This window comes from Heterocephalus glaber, unplaced genomic scaffold (assembly GCF_053883595.1).
Source record: "Heterocephalus glaber isolate CG9 unplaced genomic scaffold, H.glaber_assembly_v1.0 deba00001446, whole genome shotgun sequence".
NCBI classification, from domain to species: Eukaryota; Metazoa; Chordata; class Mammalia; order Rodentia; family Bathyergidae; genus Heterocephalus; species Heterocephalus glaber.
The window spans coordinates 3,143,873-3,161,322 of record NW_028258298.1 but is presented as its reverse complement, the minus strand read 5'-3'; the positions used below and the strand labels follow the sequence as shown (position 1 = coordinate 3,161,322).

Genomic DNA, 17,450 nt, shown 5'->3' with positions numbered 1-17,450 from the left:
TATTTATCTATGTTTGATATATCTTATTCTAGCTCCAGAAAGCTAAGTTACTTAAGAGAGGTCAATCAGTGCACGCACAACAACTTATTGAAGAAAACAAAAGCACTAGAGACAGCATTGAACTCAATGCCTTCAGAAGGTATTCGGTTCTCAATCCATGGATTCCACAGTGGAAAAATGACCATTTGTGTCTTCCTACACAGGTGGAACACTGACTAAATCACTCTCACCCTTCATTACTAAGAGGATGATCAAACTCTCTGTCCAGTCGTGACTTACCTTGCACTATGAGGTGAACCCGAGAAGTTTTGGGATGATTGTCTGTCTGCACAGAGCAGGTGTACGGACCTTCGTCATACACATCCACGTTTTGGATCATGATGCTGTACTGGGTTGGTGTGTTGACCAGGATGATCACACGAGGGTCTATGGACCACTTGTCATTCCCAGCATAGAGGATTGTGCTGCGATTTAGCCAGGCTACCCGAGTGACCCGATCATCTATGGTACACCTGTGAGGGATATGACGAGAGGATGGGGAAGGAGGCAGGGAGATGTGAGACAGAGAAAAACAGAAAAAGAAAGTTGGAAAATTATGTCATAAATGTAGTGGAACACATCAAGTAATAATTGAAACAAATAACAGTACTAATAGGAAACAATCAATTATTGATGAAGCATCCTACATTTATGGTAAAGAAGGCACGAATCATCCTCAAGAACAGATGATACAAAATCATTCCCATTTGATTTAGGGACATATTATGTGACTATCTTTGCTGCACATTTGCTTGCCACCCCCAGGCTTACATGAGAATGAGTTTATATTTCTTGAACACATTTATCACTGTGTGGGAGAAATGGGCCAGAGGCACAGGGAAAAGAGAGTGGATCAGTACAGTATTTCAAATAGGTCACAGATAATCCACAAAGCAAATACTTAACTTGTAGTTAATCAAAATTTGAACTTATTTACTGCCAGAGCTCCAGGTGATGATAATCTCTATGTGTACCTAAACCACCGAGAGTTTACAAACTATAACTTAAAACACAGATTTGTAAAATTCACCTTGGAAACCCAGCAGTTTTTAAGGGAGTCATGGCTGCCTCTCAAGACCTCAGGGAAGAGATGAAGGACATTTATCAGTAATGTCCCCCCCGTTCCTTTGTGTACTCCTCCCTCTGCCCATGGAGAGAAGAACAATGTCATGACCAAGCAGGGAGCCCATCTCACCCACTCTCCCCCACCAAGGGAGGCTACAAATGCAATGAAATTAGCTTGTCTAGGTGTATGATCTGCAGGCCACCAATCCTTATGCAGAAATAAATATGCCTGTAGGTGCAGAACATTTGCAGGTGTGCTAGGTAGCTGACAACCTGAGCACAGAAATAGGAGAAAACAGGTCCTCCTAAGGGCATCATGTGTGTCCCCACCACAGGAAACCAGTGATGCAATGACAGGCAGCAGCCCTACTGTCCCAGGAGCAAGAGGAGGGGTGAGTCTGATACTCTAAGAACACAGGAACCAGAAGGCCCTTCCTGACTTACATGGCCTTGTACCTGGCCTGCAGCAGAGAGCCTCAGACAGGGCACAGGTTACGGAAGAACACAACAGAGCAGACCCTGGGAAAGACACCACCTTGACTGGGCCCAAATGGCCCAGGGCCTGGAGTATCCAGGGACAGCTTCATTGTGAAGGGGAAAGCACTGAGTCTAGGGAGGTCCTGTCTCCCCTGAGCAGGAGGGATGGAAACAATACTAGGTTTCTTTCACTAGGGTCTCCTTCATGCCTGGCCACTGCCATTCAACAGCAGATTCAGGTTGCTGGGAAGGAGGGGAAGTGGTATTAACAGGGTCTTCACCGAGGGATAAGGAGAGACTGTGCTTTTCTAAAGCTTTTAATGTGCTGTTCTTTTATACTACACAAACAAGATAGATGTGTTTTAACATGTGAACAACACAAAGTGGATAATATATGTGTATCTTACAAAGATCATAAAAGTCAAGCCAACCATTCCCTCTCCATCAACTCCAAGTTTTGGTAATAGCCTGTTATTTTTTCTTCTAGATATTTACTCACATAGAGAAAGCTGGTAAAGATTTATTTTTACCAAAAATAGACTCATACACTAATGAAATGTTTACTTTTTATTCAATTTGACCATGAACACCTCTCCACACCAGTTGTTACAGATATAATTTATTATCATTTCCAGTCTAAGTTCAATGTGGTGAGTTTGGGGCTCAGTTGCATTCAGGATGGAGATGCAATAATTTAGGAACAGCAGAGTGCTTCCTTCCTACCTTCATGGGCACGGTATTGGTAGAAGCCACACTGTCACATCTCGAGGCCCTTGTTTAATTTTCTGCTCAGTATGCCTCATTCTATAGTAATTTTCTATTTTCCTTGTGAAAACTAATATTCAAAGGGACCCTCCTTGCTCCTCATTTTCAAAAGCCTTTCGTAGGGGAGATCCCCATTTGGAGAATGAAACTCTAGTGGCGGAATTCCAGGCAGCAGGAAGCCTGGTGGTGGAAGGAGAATTGGGACAGAACAAAGGGGATCGGTCACCTTCTGGTCTCAACAACCACACCTTAGCATCACATGAATATTCCTGCTTTTAGTTTGGTAAGTTCTGCAAGCTTTGTAAATGGATATAAAAGTTTATTTAAACTATAGTTTTTAGTTTGTAGAGAAAATTTTCGTTTTAAAATAAGAAATGTATCAGAACTCCTTTATGTGTATGAGCATATATGTATGGATATGTACATATTTGTATATCTATACAATACCTGTGCAGTGGGGATTTAAAAGCACAGTAACTGCTACTTATAATTCTGCACTTTCAATGTTCATCAATAAACTTTTCTTTGAGTCAAAAAATGTGTGTTGTTCTGTTTTAAACTTGCACTTGTACTTTCACTAAATGTTCTCTGTCTGCAGGACATATTTTATGCTCAAAAATCTTTTATTGATCACCTATCATATTTATTTGCAACAATAGAGAGACAGATTGAAATTTAAAATTCTTTTATGGTCTATGGCCATAAAACTCTAAGTAATAATATTTTCTCTGAAAATGAGCTATCATTACAAATATAAAATTGATAAAGCAACATAAATATATGGCATGTTTTAATTAATAATTAGACACAAAAGTTATCTTTTACTGTAAATATAATTTTAATTACATAGATAAGCCTTTTATAATACTACAAATAAAAATATCATTTACAGCTACAATGAGAGTGTTCAGGATCAATTCTGTTCTTATTTTTGCTTTTAGAGAAACCTCATTCACATAAACACAGAGATGGAAATAAGAATTTTGTATAGCAATGACACTCAATTCTTTGAATGCTTTCTAAGTTATATGGCAAAAATCACATAGTAATATACCTTAAAAAATTACTTTGATCATCTCACAGCTGACAACTCAATTAGTTCCTTTCTCAATTTCTTCTAAAGCAATGAATTGGAAAATACTTAATTTGCTAAGAGGTTTACAACATAGTATTAGGTTCATTTAATTTCTCAATATCTGCAAAGTATACTGATAACATTTTACCAGGTCTTATCAAATGACTGTAAAAGACATCTTTTGCTAGAAGCACCTTGTTTAATGAATGGACTCAGAAATGTTGGTAAAATCAAAATGCTGTTTATTTTGATATGCTAAATTATACTGCCCTCTGTAAGCAAACATCTCTTATCTCTGAGCTCAATTTGATGACTGAGAACTCACTGGGTCTGCCATGAATTCATTGCTGGTGCAATGCTACACCATTGCTTTCAGTACTTCTTGGCTCTATTTTTATGGGACCCGCCCCCCCTCAAGAATGATGCCCTGTCGGTAATCAGCAGGTAATAGACACAAGGAGGAAAGTAAGGAGATCTTGTCTTTTGGACAATATGTAAAGTGGGACCAGTCAGAACATGAAGGCAAAATTGCATTTTTTTCAAGCAGATCAGCTTTAGGGCATTTGAGATGTCAATGCATTTCCTTAAAACCATCATTGTTTTCATATAGTATGAACAGCTGCACACTGAGGGCACACGCAGCCAGCAAAATTCACCACAAGGTCTAGTAGGGACTGGTGACTTTGAAATATAATAGTCCAAATCTACTCTTCATGGCCAGAGCATGCTCTGAGGGGCCTGGCCACATAGCCCTTGTAAAGGCTGTCACCTCTTGTGTGAGCATACCCCCAGGTGGAAGGCTGTGGCCAAATTTATTTACTCTTTACCCTGGGGCTCAGTAGTGGGCGTGGAGTGTAAATGGAAGGGAGAAGCCATATAAAAGCCATCTCTGATGGGCAGAGATGGTTAATACATTTCACAGTTCCAGAACCCATGAGCAACAAAGAAACTCAGAGGAACATTGATGCTCATTGAGGAGAGTTACTTTCCTCATACTATATCTACATTTCAGAAGAAAGTAGAGCTCCATGGCTTCTTGCTTTCTTCTATCACCATAGGACTCCTCCACAGGTCCTCTGAACAGCAGGAAAGAGAACTTGGGGCAAGACTTTGAAAGCTCACTTAAGTGTTCTTCCAAACTCTGGTTCCTCCCTACTGTGTGTGGCAGTGTCCTGGACCCTCTTTAACAAGTAGCACTTGGTGGTGGGAGGGGGGGTGTTTCTGATGTTAACTAAGAGAGAGCCAAGAGGCAAGTTGAGGAAAGTTAATGACAACTTTCTCACCTCTTGCAAACTCAGATATCTGAAATCCTTACATTCTGAGCCAAATCTACCTACTGATCCTTGAAAAAACAGAACTCATTACAAGTCTATTACAAATAACTTCTACAATTATGTGTTGCTTGTACTGCCTCAGAAATAATTTATGAATTTTACATATATAAAACCATAACTGACCTTTGAGACATAGTCTGTATTATCCACATTTTGCAGATGAGGAAACTGAGGCACAGAGATTCAGTAACTACCTTAAAATCATGCTGGTACAATCAGAGCAGGACTCCAGTGAAAGCCTGGGGTTGGACTTTCTACACTCAAGGGCTATGAGAACCCAAGCAATAAGATCAGCAGATTATGAGGGGCATTATTCAGCCAGTTCTACTCAAATTTATGATACTTACTAAATTTTCTCATAAAGAACAAAATAACTTAAAGAGTAAAGAAAAGCTTTTTAGACATGACTTTTACACATCTTTAAACCCTCTGTAGCCATATGTTGCGAGAGAAGGTAGAGATAAGAATTCGGAAGCTCAAAAAGATGCCTGGGAGATATCAGAGGGCAGGATCTCACATTTTTCAGTAAGGAAAGAAGACTGAAACACAGAGTTGTATCCAAGATTATTGTTGTTTGTATTTTCAAAGGAGGATAAGCACTTGGGAAAATCTACACCCTAAGGCAATTGGTTCAAAATTTCAGTGAGCGTCAGAACCATAGACTGTTGCAACCTCCATCCCAGAGATGCTGGCCAGGGGGCTGGGGGTGGGGTGGGGATCTGAGAATTTACACCTTTCTAACAAGTTCCTGGTTGGTCTTGATACTGTTACCCTGGGAACGTGTCTGAGAATTGCTCACTTCATTAAACAAACCGGACAGGAGACAAGTTGGAATTTTTACCAAAATAGTAAATTCTTCCTGAAAAGCAAAATAGGCACGCTTTAGGTTTTTCTTCATGCTACTCATTCTTGTTTTTATTTTTATAATTACCTCTGAAAATGCAAAAAAAGAAATGCCATTCAACTGGTATTTAAAAGGCACCTAACATATACTAGACCACTTCCGAGGAGCTGAGGATATAGTAGAGAAGAGAAAAGCTAGATCTGGTGAGAGACAAAGAAAACTCAGTCAATGATACATGGTGAAAAATAAAGAGGGGTAAGGTATGAGGAGTCGGGGCGGACTACTCCTTTATCCACTCCTGGGGCAGCGTGGTCAGGAAACACCCTGTAGTGATCTGTGTTCCAGGCCTGGAATATGTGCAGTTCTCAGAGTGCAGTAGGATGCTGCCTGACAGCCTGTCTCACCTAAGAATAAAAGCCACACCTCTCACACACACACAGTGAGGTCACTAGCTGGAGAACAGGTCTTTTAAACCAGCCTCACCAACTCTCCTATATAGATAACTCTCAGACACTAATGTTGAAATAATTGACATTTTTAGAAACTGGGAATGCTAGAAAAAGCTTTTATGTTTCCACTGTTACTTGGATAAAACCTGAACATGGTGCACAGTCCTCTACTTAGGGAGAGCAAATGCGGCTTACTAATACCAACTCATCATTCTAAATCTCTATTCTTTTTATAATGTACTATTAGCATCATCAAAGTTACTGTACCAAATTTGATTATTTACACTTTCATTTGTTAGGCTGTTGACACCACACAGATATACTACCTCATCAGAGCCACTCATCCTGTGTCACAGGCATGCCCCATAGTCCAGCTGGCTGCTAGGAGGAGACTGACATTTACTTATAATGACTATCAGTGTTCAATGATGTTTCTCAAACTGGCATCAAAAGCATGTACATACGGTGAAGGATATGTCCTTAGAATATATGTATGTGGGTGCCTGCCTGTGACTGTATATCTCATACACTCTCTCTCTCTCTCTCTCTCTCTCTCTCTCTCTCTCTCTCTCTCTCTCTCGGGGCTTATGAGGTCTTTTGTTGCAATGTTTTTATTTCTGTTATAATATGAAAAATGTAATACATATGTATCCTGGAAGTGATATGACAACAATTAGACTTAGGTGTTCAGATTTGCAATTGGGTACACTCTCATACTAGTTCAATTCTTTGCCTCAGGCTAATGAGAAAACCCAGAGGTGACTTGCCGTGGTCATGGTCCATTCCTGCCCATGAAGGTGGGATGACACTGGGCCTGCCATAATGACAGAAGCCACAAGGGTGGGGATGAGTCATGGAGGGAGGGCTTAGTCCTGTCACATGCTGAATTAAGGAGCAACGGCCATGGCTATCACTGTCAGCTCTGTGTTGCAACTTGAGATTTAATTTGAATAAAACTTAATCTGTTCCATTAAACAAATGTTATCAATTTAAATTTTATATATGTGTGTAACATATTTTCAGAATTTAGAGTCACTCATTGGAATACATCGAAGGCATCTACACCTAGTTTTATGATTCTGAGTGTATAAACATTTTTTGAATAGTATTACTGCTGGAAGTCTAGGAAAACTTTGTCGCTCTTCCCATTCCTGGCCTGTGCCTTAAATTGGTCTTCTATAGGGTCTTCAGTATAAGAAATGTTGTTATAGTCGTGCAGAAGACGCCGAATCACCCCGCTGCAGACAGGCAGGTCTGCCCACACCCTACCAAGGTCCCCAGTCTCGCGGAACACGCCGAATCACCCTGGGGCAGACAGGCAGCCACCTGGTTCCACACTACAAAGGCACAGAGGACACCAGACCACCAGACCAAGGTACTGAGTTCCGCTGCTCCCGGCCCAGAGGTAGGGGATTCTGACCCGCCGCCCCACTGCTCCTAGTCCAGAGGAAGTGGCTTCCCAGTCACCATCCCTCCCATTGCTCCCAGCCCAGAGGAAAGGGCTTTTGGGCCACCTTCTGTCCTGCTGCTCCTGGCCCAGAGGAAGGGGCTTCCAGGCCACCATCCCTCCCACCGCTCTCGGCCCAGAGGTAGGGGCTTCTGAGCCGCCATCCCACTGCTCCTGGTCCAGGGGAAGGGGCTTCTTGGCCACCATCCCTCCGACTGCTCCCAGCCCACAGGAAAGGGCTTTTGGGTCACCATCCCTACCTCTGCTCCCGGCCCCTGTCCCACCTCACCCAGCTCAGAGGAGATAATCCGTGCAGGCGCTAACAGCCCCCTGGCCCAGTCGAAATGAGAAAACACATAAATAAGTCTCAAAACCAGACTTCCAGATCACCTACAGCAACCCCAAAGGGAAATGAGATGGAACACTCTGATACTCAATCACCTGGATCCACTGAACTGGCAACAAAAGGGGATCTGGAAAAAATGAAATCAGAAATAATTTCTCAGATAACAGGAGAAATTGTGGCCCTAGTGCAAGACACGATTAATAAATCTAGAGAGGATCTCAGGAACATGATGGAATCCCAACATAAGAAACAAATGGAATCCATAAAACAGATGCAAATAGATTTCCAGGACATGAAAACCTCCATTGAAAGTCGACACAGCAGAATGAGTCAATGTGAGGACAGAATTTCAGATATAGAAGATAAGATTGCAATTAGTGACCAGGAAAAGAAAAATGGCTTCAAAATTATAAGGGAACATGAGAAATCAATCCAGTAGCTGCTAGATAATGCAAAGAAGAATAACATAAGACTGACGGGGCTCAATGAAGAAACAGGAGAGAGAGGACATGACATAAAAAAATCTCTTCACAGAAATAATGGCAGAAAACTTCCCAAGAAGGGGAAAAGAGCTTGAAATACAGATAAGTGAGGCATACAGGACTCCAAATAGCCTTGATCAAAAAAATCTACACATAGGCATATAATTGTTGAGATTCCAGAAACACAACAGAAGAACAAAGTTCTACAAGCAGTCAGAGAAAAGACACAAATCACATACAAAGGAAAGCCCATCAGAATCACAGCAGATTTCTCAATACAAACCATCAAGGCAAGAAGAGCTTGGAGTGACATATTCCAAGCCCTCAAAGAAAACAGCCTCCAACCCACATTGATGTACCCTGCAAAACTATCTTTCAAAATGGATGGAGAAATAAGATACTTTCATGACAAAGAGCACCTTAGGAACTTCATGAATACCAAACCAGCACTCCAAAGAATTTTACACAATATCCTAGGAACAGACATTGAGGATCACAACCCCAGGAAGCAAAGCAGAATGAACCCATTTGGCATGACAAGAAATTAAATGGAAAGGGGGAGAACCCAACAAAAAGAAAAAGTCATGGCAATGACAAGGCAATACATTTCAGTTATAACCATCAATGTTAATGGTTTCAATTCACCAATCAAAAGAAATAGACTGGCAGAATGGGTCAAGAAGCAAAATCCAGCAATATGCTGCATACAAGAAACACACTTCATTCAAAAGGAAACTCATAGACTGAAAGTTAAAGGGTGGAAAACAATACTCCATGTGACAGGAACCCCCCAAAAAGCAGGAGTAGCTACCCTCTTTGCAGATCAAGTAGATTTCAAACCAACACTGATTAAGAGAGATGAAGAAGGACACTACATACTTGTAAAGGGAACAATCCAACACGAAGAGATGACAATCATAAATATCTATGCACCAAACACTAGTGCGCCCAACTATATAAAACAAATACTAACGGACATGAAAAGTCATATATGCACTAATGCAATTATAGTGGGGGACCTCAACACCCCACTATCACAAATAGATAGATCAACTAGACTAAAACTAAGTAATGAAATACTAGAATTCAATTGAACTCTTGAACCAATGAACTTAACAGATGATTACAGAGTCTTCCACTCCACCAAATCAGAATACACATTCTTCTCAGCTGCACATGGGTCATTTCCCAAAATAGACCACATACTCACACATAGAACATGTTTAAGTAAGTGCAAAGAAATTGAAGTTATCCCTGGTATATTATCAGACCATAGTGCAATGAAATTGGAGATCCATAGCAAAAGAAACTCAAAAAAATTTCATAAACACATAGAAACTGAATAACACACTTCTGAATAACCAATGGATCACAGAGGAAATTAAAGAAGAAATCAGACAGTTTCTTCAATTAAATGACAATGACAATACAACATATCAGAATCTATGAGACACAATGAAAGCAGTCTTATGAGGGAAATTCATAGTAGTGAATACACATATTAGGAAAACAGAATGAGCCCAAATAAACAACCTGATGCTGAACCTCAAGCTTCTAGAAAAGGAAGAGCAGGACAACCCAAAAGCTCATACAAGGGAAGAAATTATAAGGATCAGAGGAGAAATCAATGCAATGGAGACTAAGAGAATGATACAAAAAAAATCAATGAAGAATTGGTTCTTCGAAAGAATCAACAAAATTGACAAACCTTTAGCCAACCTTATCAGAAAAAGGAAAGAAAAGGCCCAAATCCATGCAATTAGGAATGAAAAGGGTGAAATGACAACAGACCCAGCAGAAATCCAGAGGATCATCAATACCTACTTCCAGAACCTATATGCCAATAAGATGGACAACACAGAAATGGACAGATTCCTAGATACATACAAATTACCAAAGTTGAACGAAGAAGACCTAAAAATTCTGAACAACCAATATCAACCAATGAAATTGAAAATATAATTAAAAACTTATCAACTAAGAAAAGCCCAGACCCTGATGGCTTCACTGCTGAATTCTACAAGACATTTAGAGAGGAACTGCTGCCACTACTGTTTAAACTCTTCAAGGAAATTGAAAGGGAAGCAATACTCCCATATTCATTCCTGGAAGTAAGCATCACCTTGATCCCCAAAGCAGAGAAAGACCCAACTGAAAAAGAGAACTATAGGCCAATCTCACTAATGAACATAGATGCAAAAATCCTTAATAAGATAATGGCAAACAGAATGCAGAAGATCATCAAGCAGATCATACACCCTGATCAAGTGGGATTCATCCCAGGGATGCAGGGATGGTTCAATATACAAAAATCAATCAATGTAATACACTATATCAATAGAGCCAAGGACAAAAACCATATGATTATCTCCATAGTTGCAGAAAAAGCATTTGACAAAATCCAACATGCATTTATGATAAAAACCCTACAAAAAATTGTTATAGATGGTCTCTACCTCAAACAGATAGAAGCCATCTATGAAAAACCAACAGCCAATATCATACTAAATGGTCAAAAACTGAAATCCTTCACACTAAAATCAGGAACAAGACAAGGATGTCCACTATCACCACTCTTGTTCAATATAGTTCTGGAAACATTAGCCACAATAGCATCCAAAAAACTGAAATACCTAGGAATCAACCTAACGAAAGAAATCAAAGACCTCTTCTCTGAAAACTATGGCATTCTGAAAAGAGAGATTGAAGATGATATCAGAAAATGGACAGACATCCCCTGCTCCTGGGTAGGAAGGATTAATATAGTGAAAATGGCCATACTTCCAAAACTGCTATATAGATTTAATGCAATTCCAATTGAGATCCCAGCAGCATACTTCATGGACTTTGAGAAAATAATCCAAAAATTCATTTGGAACAAAAAGAGACCCAGAATAGCAAAAGCAATTCTAGGTAACAGACACATGGCAGGGGGTATCACAATCCTCTACCTGAAACTCTACTACAAAGCTACTACAATAAAAACAGCATGGTACTGGCAAAGAAACAGACTTGAGGACCAGTGGAACAGATTAGAAGATGCAGAAACAACACCAGACACACTCAGCCATCTCATCTTTAATAAAGGAGCCAAACACCCTCACTGGAGGAAAGATAGCCTCTTTAATAAATGGTGCTGGAAAACTTGGGCTTCAACTTGCCAAAGATTAAAACTAGACCTGTATCTCTCACCATGCACTAAACTAAAATCAAAGTGGATTAAAGATCTAAATATTAAAATAGAAACTCTCAACCAGTTGGAACACAGGTTAGGTAGAACCCTTGAAGACATTGATGTAGCAAAAGATTTTATGAACAAAACCTCAGTTGCCCGTGAACTAGCACAAACAATCAACAAGTGGGATCTCTTCTTATGAAAAGGCTTCTGTACAGCAAGAGAAACCACCAGCAGTGTGAAGAGACAAGCCACAATGTGGGAAAAAATCTTCACCTGCTGTTCCTCAGACAAAGGTCTACTATCTCGAATCTATAAAGAACTTAAAAAGATCAGACCTCCCAAATTCAAAGACCCAATCGAAAAATGGGCATCTGAAATGAACAGATATTTCTCAGACAAAGAAGTAGAAATAGCAAATAAATACATGAAAAAATGTTGAACATCACTGGTCATTCAAGAGATGCAAATGAAAACAATGCTGAGATTCCACTTTACTCCGGAAAGATATCAACTATCATGAAATCAACCAATAACAAATGCTGGCAGGGCTGTGGGGAAAGAGGAACCCTGCTCCACTGCTGGTGGGAGTGTAGACTGGTGCAAGCACTGTGGAAATCAGGATGGAGATACCTCAAAGAACTAGGACTGGAAGTCCCATTTGACCCCACTATTCCACTGCTGGGGATCTTCCCCAAAGAATTAAAAGAATCATACCACAGTGATATATGTGCGCCCATATTCATAGCAGCACAGTTTGTGATAGCTAAAACTTGGAAACAGCCCAAATGCCCATCAACTGGAGACTGGATAAAGAAAATGTGGTTTTTTTATAAAATGGAGTACTACTCAGCCATAAAAATGAGAAATTAGAGACATTTATAGCTAAGTGGATGCACATTGAGGTGATACTCTTAAGTGAAATAAATAGGACACACATGAATAAATACCGAATGGTTTCTCTGGTGTGAGAAACTGAAAGTGTAAATAAGGACTAAATGTATAATAGGTAATGTGAAATAGGAAGAAAAAGGGCAAAGGGGAAGGAAGTGGGAGGGCTAGGGGAAAGGATAGAAGGGAGTGGGATTAATAATGAGAAAATGGAAAAATAGGAACAAAATCTTTGTAAATAGGGGGCAATGGAGGGGTTGAAGGGAGGGCTGGGCAAGGGTGAAAAATAAGAACCAAGAGAGCCTATGTAAAGGTGCAAATTTCCAATGATGAATGTCATTATATTGTATACCTAAAATGTACCAATGATTAGAATGAATAATTGATAATGTCAAATAGGAAGAAAAGGTCCAAAGGGGTAGGGGTAGTGGTAGGGGCAGGGGAAAGGGAAGAAGGGAAAGGACAAATGATGAGAAATGGAAAAAATGGAAATAAAGTCTTTGTAAATAGGGAAGGGTGGAGGGTGTGAAGGGAGGGCTAGGAATGGGGAAAAAACAAGAACCAAGATGCATTATGTAAAGGTACAGTTCCTAATGAGAAATGCAATTGTGTTGTATACCTACAATGTACCAATAAAAGAAGTTAAAAAAAAAAAAGAAATGTTGTTAAAGGTGATGGGCTAAATGTTAAAGTCGCCAAATGCACTTCTCCAAATTTCCTTTGTTAATACACCTTCCAATATCAAATTTTTTATCACGTTATTTGATTTTCCCCATAAATCAAGAGTTAAGTGAATTTCTGTTTAGAAGAAACTTAGTGTATCAAACTGTATTATATAACTTGATATAATATATCAAAATATGTTAATAATGCCAGTTCAAAAAATGGCAGGATGAAGATATTGCTTTAGAGAACTCATAGAACAATAATGAATGATTTTTTTTACAGGAAAGGAGAGCAGGCAAGCCAAAATGAAATATTTTTAGATCAACTCCCAAAGCATTCTAAATTGCAAAAGCCATTCCCCTGGGAGGATTTAACTCCTCAGTTATTTCCTGAGTTACAAATAGAGCCAACTGCATAGTATCAACAAGACCTTAAATTATGTAAGAGAAAACTTTATGATTCAGATAGTTGAAAATTCAATGGGAGTAATAACTCTGCTAGAGCTAATATTTGCTGATAAGATATTGGTTGGAAATATATAGGAGAGCCTCTGCAGAATGGAGGGGAAAGACTGCTTACAGAGAGAGAGAGCACAAAAATATTTCAGTGGAACAAGAGGCCAACTCCGAGGGCTGGCATTCGTACGGTCTTAGTCTGCACTGGAAGGCACTACTAGCACTGTAGTCCCAGGTGGAATTGCCACATTGTTACATAGAAAGGAAGTATGCATATGCGCATGTGTGTGCATGTGTGTGTGTAGGGGAGGGCCTTTATGGAGTGGAAACATACAAATGCATGCAGGGTGAGGGCCCTGGAGAAAAGAGGAGCTGAAACACAGCCAAGGAAGTGAAAGGAGCCTCACTTGAGGCAGAAAATCAGCTGCAGGATGCTGAAGTGTTGTGTCTTCAGCCATGACAGATGATGTATGAGTCCATCAGAACACTGCTCACTGTGTCCTGGCGGCAATGAGGGTGACTTCTCATTCCCACAAGCACAGTGACGGTGCCACCCGCATACAGAGAACTTGTGAGGTTCTCATGTGAGGCAGCGGGCTGGAGTTCAGAGCAGAGCAGCATCGGACACAATGAGGGAAAATGAAAAGAGTGACTTGTGTGGAAAGATGGCTCCACAAAGAGGTGGAAATTGCTTACAGCTACAAAAGAAGAGTTAACCTGCCTGGCTCTGGGAGGAGAGGGGAGGAGAATTCTAGCTTGGTAACAGAGATAAACCACAGGGTAGTGAAACATAATTATGAAAAGAAAAAGTAGGCAGGAAGGCAAGAAAAGGCTCTCTGAACAAAATAATGAGTGATGAAGCTAGCTTATTTCCTGTCTTCAAGTTTCGGTGTAAATCCAGAGTGAGTGTTGGGGGAATCACTTCATAGGTTTCCCAAGGAGACAGAGGCAAGGCCATGATAAAAATAAAAACAAAAACCATCATATGATATAATGCCTGACTTCACAGTACTTATGGTTTTAGACAAATGACAGAATACAAAAGCACTGAAAAGGCACTTTATCATATCCACAGCCACAACAAGTACACATTCATACTTTCTACTTTGTAATAATTTTTATTAAGCTCTTACTAAGTGCTAGATATTCTGCTGGGCTCTAGGGATAAGCTATTGAGCCCAGAATCTGTTTCTATCTTCATGGTACTTTCAGGCTGGCAGGAGCAACGTGCAAATAACTAACATGATGGAAGACTCCTATTAGATGACAAACTGAACTGAGACAACTGCTGGAATAGTCAGTAGGAGGTGGTGAGGGGGCCCAACTACAGTCTAGAGGTAGATCTCTCAGAGCTGGAAACTGAGAATGAATCCAGGCATAGATATTTGATGCAGGGAGCATTTTAAATGAGGAAAGGCAGGTATGTAGGTCCTAGGGTACAAACTGACTTAGGTGAAGGATACAGTAGTGGCCAGAATGACTCACATATAGTAGATGAGGGCACAGGGAGATCCCAGAAAGCTGGGGAGAGGCACATCTCTATTGAAAAGATTGCATTTTCTTCTTGATGTTATAGGAGATCCCTGAATAAGTTTAAGAACAGGCATGCCAGGATACAATTTATACTTTCAACAGAAATGTGCTGGACTTTCTCTGGAAGACAGAATGTAGTAGGTAGAGGTAGAAAGGAACAGTGAAGGGACTGGTGCATCCTGTGATGTGAGGGTCCAGTCACATGACAAGAGGGTCTGCCTCTTCAGGAAGGAAGAGGGGAACTGCTGACTGGCCCATGTGGTGTTGGTAAAATTTGCAGCCAGCATGCTGAAGAACTTTGGCAGCTAAGCAAGGCGAAGCGACATGAAAGGGCTTTTGTTTAGTTTTCGTATAGCTTTTGTTGTTGTCGTTCATTTGTTTTAATACTGGAAACAGTTGGCCACCAATTCATTTTAAAGATATGTACTGAATAACAACTGGGTGCTAGGACTTCTCAAATTTTCATGACCCCCAAAATCACCTGTGCATCTTATTAATTCATTAGGTCTGGGTAAGGACTGTTTCTGCATGTTTCCAAGTCTCTGTAGTTATTGCCATGTGCTGAGGACCACCTACATTCTGAGTAGCCTGACTATGAGCACCAGGATGTTGCTGAGAATATGGATCCAGCCATCTTATCTTCTCATATATATGTACTGACGAGAATGGTCTCACTGAATGGGAGTAAATGGTGATACAGGAGAAAGGGGATTGATCACAGTGAAAAATTACAGCAAAGGTGTAAAATCCTTGGATTACATGAGGAAGGATGCTTCACATGCTGTATCCTAAGTGAAGAAAAAAATAGTACAAACACAGGTACCCTTGTCTGGCTACAGGAAAACAAGGAGGCAATTGAGTGATGGTTTCTATTTTCTCCAAAGTAAGTGGCAAAGTTATCAGTTGAAAGTAAATGGGAGAATATAAGACAGGGGAAGGAGGATGCAAGAAAAACTGTAATAACTACTGCAGAAAATGAGAGCAAAATTACTAGGGATCTATAGTAGGATTCCCCAGCTGCACAAAGGTTACTTCTGTAGTTGATGGTCATGGACATCTAGCGACAATGCTCTGACAGCTTTGAGATCATTTCCCACAGTGCTCAGAGACAGGCACAGTTGTGGTTGAACGGGGTGCCCAGAGTTGGGGTACAGGAAGTGAGCAAGAGAGAAGGCAAGGCTTAGCGACAGGAAACCCTGCTGAGTGCAAGAAGTGAAGGTGGCAGTGGCTGACTCAGGGAGAGCACAGGGCTCAGAGCACTGGATACCCTAAGAAGGTCTGTGAGAAGATGACTTGGAATAAAAGAAACTGCACTGGACAGAAAGTGGGAATATGTGTTGACCACTCAATGATGACCTTCGTCAAGAAAGGATTTTTTAGAATCCAGATAGTATTTTTTAGAATCCATTTAGAAGCCAGATAGTACTTGGCTAGCCGGACCTTGACAGTACTGAGAATGATAGTGGTTGTTGAGAATTCTTTTTGAACTTTGATGGTGTACATACAAATCAAAAATTATTGAAATAGTACATTGTTGGGCGAATGGGAGGCCTTAGCATCAGACAGACAAGGGCTCTGTTATTTTCTAAAGTCTAGGATAGGCATTTTATTTGACTTCTCACTACTTCCATTTCCCCATCTGAGAAATGGTACGGAAATGTTTGCATCACAGCACTGTTCCATATCATTATGAGAACTAATGGAAGCAAAATATAGACAAGAGTCAACATAAACAGAGCCTTCTCTATTATCATCACTATCAGAGAACTTGGTTGCCTCATTTGGACAAATAAAACTCAATCTTTATGATACAGGAATACCTGATGCAGTTTAGTTTAACCAAGTGATGCCGAATTCATTTGCTTATCATTTCCATAGGAGTTCTGGAGCCTTCACCATTCATATTTTCAAATCTTTAAAAACCAGATTTTAATCTAGGATTGTTGAGTCCAGTCTCCAGAAGGGTTTATCCTGCTGATTAATAAATCAGAAATATTATGAGATTTACATTTTTAGCATTACCTATCTAATTGGTATAGTGCATTTCCAATCTACCTAAAGATTATTATCTTCTTCTAGTAGGATTTTCTCTTTTTTAATGTCTCTATCTTTAAATTCAGTCTTCTATATTCAGCTTATGTGGAGTTCTGCAGTAGGATTTCATTTCCCTCTGAGGTTTGGTTTTCAGGTTTCTGAAAAGCCACTGAGACAACTATAACTTTGTATTTTTATCAAGCCTATCCACCAGGTGTTGACACAGTGGTTGATAGGCTGGCTTCTAGATTGATGACCTGTGGTTGGTAAAATGCTGTATTCCTAAAAATATCTAATTGGGAGATCAATCAATACAATTGTGACACTTGAAAGAGAACTCAGTTGCCGCCCAGGCCCCAGTAGCTTATGCAAT

General features: G+C 40.2%; 1 protein-coding gene across 10 annotated transcripts in view; it reads right to left on the bottom strand.

Moving 5' to 3' along the window:
• Opcml (opioid binding protein/cell adhesion molecule like) overlaps positions 1 to 17,450 on the bottom strand; it is a 1,190,405-nt gene that overhangs the window by 276,387 nt on the left and 896,568 nt on the right. For all 10 annotated transcript variants that reach the window (XM_087214240.1, XM_087214241.1, XM_004862649.4 and 7 more), the window contains one exon: positions 280 to 512. In XM_087214240.1, the coding sequence (XP_087070366.1) occupies positions 280 to 512 (233 nt within the window). The remainder of the gene's footprint in view (positions 1 to 279; positions 513 to 17,450) is intronic.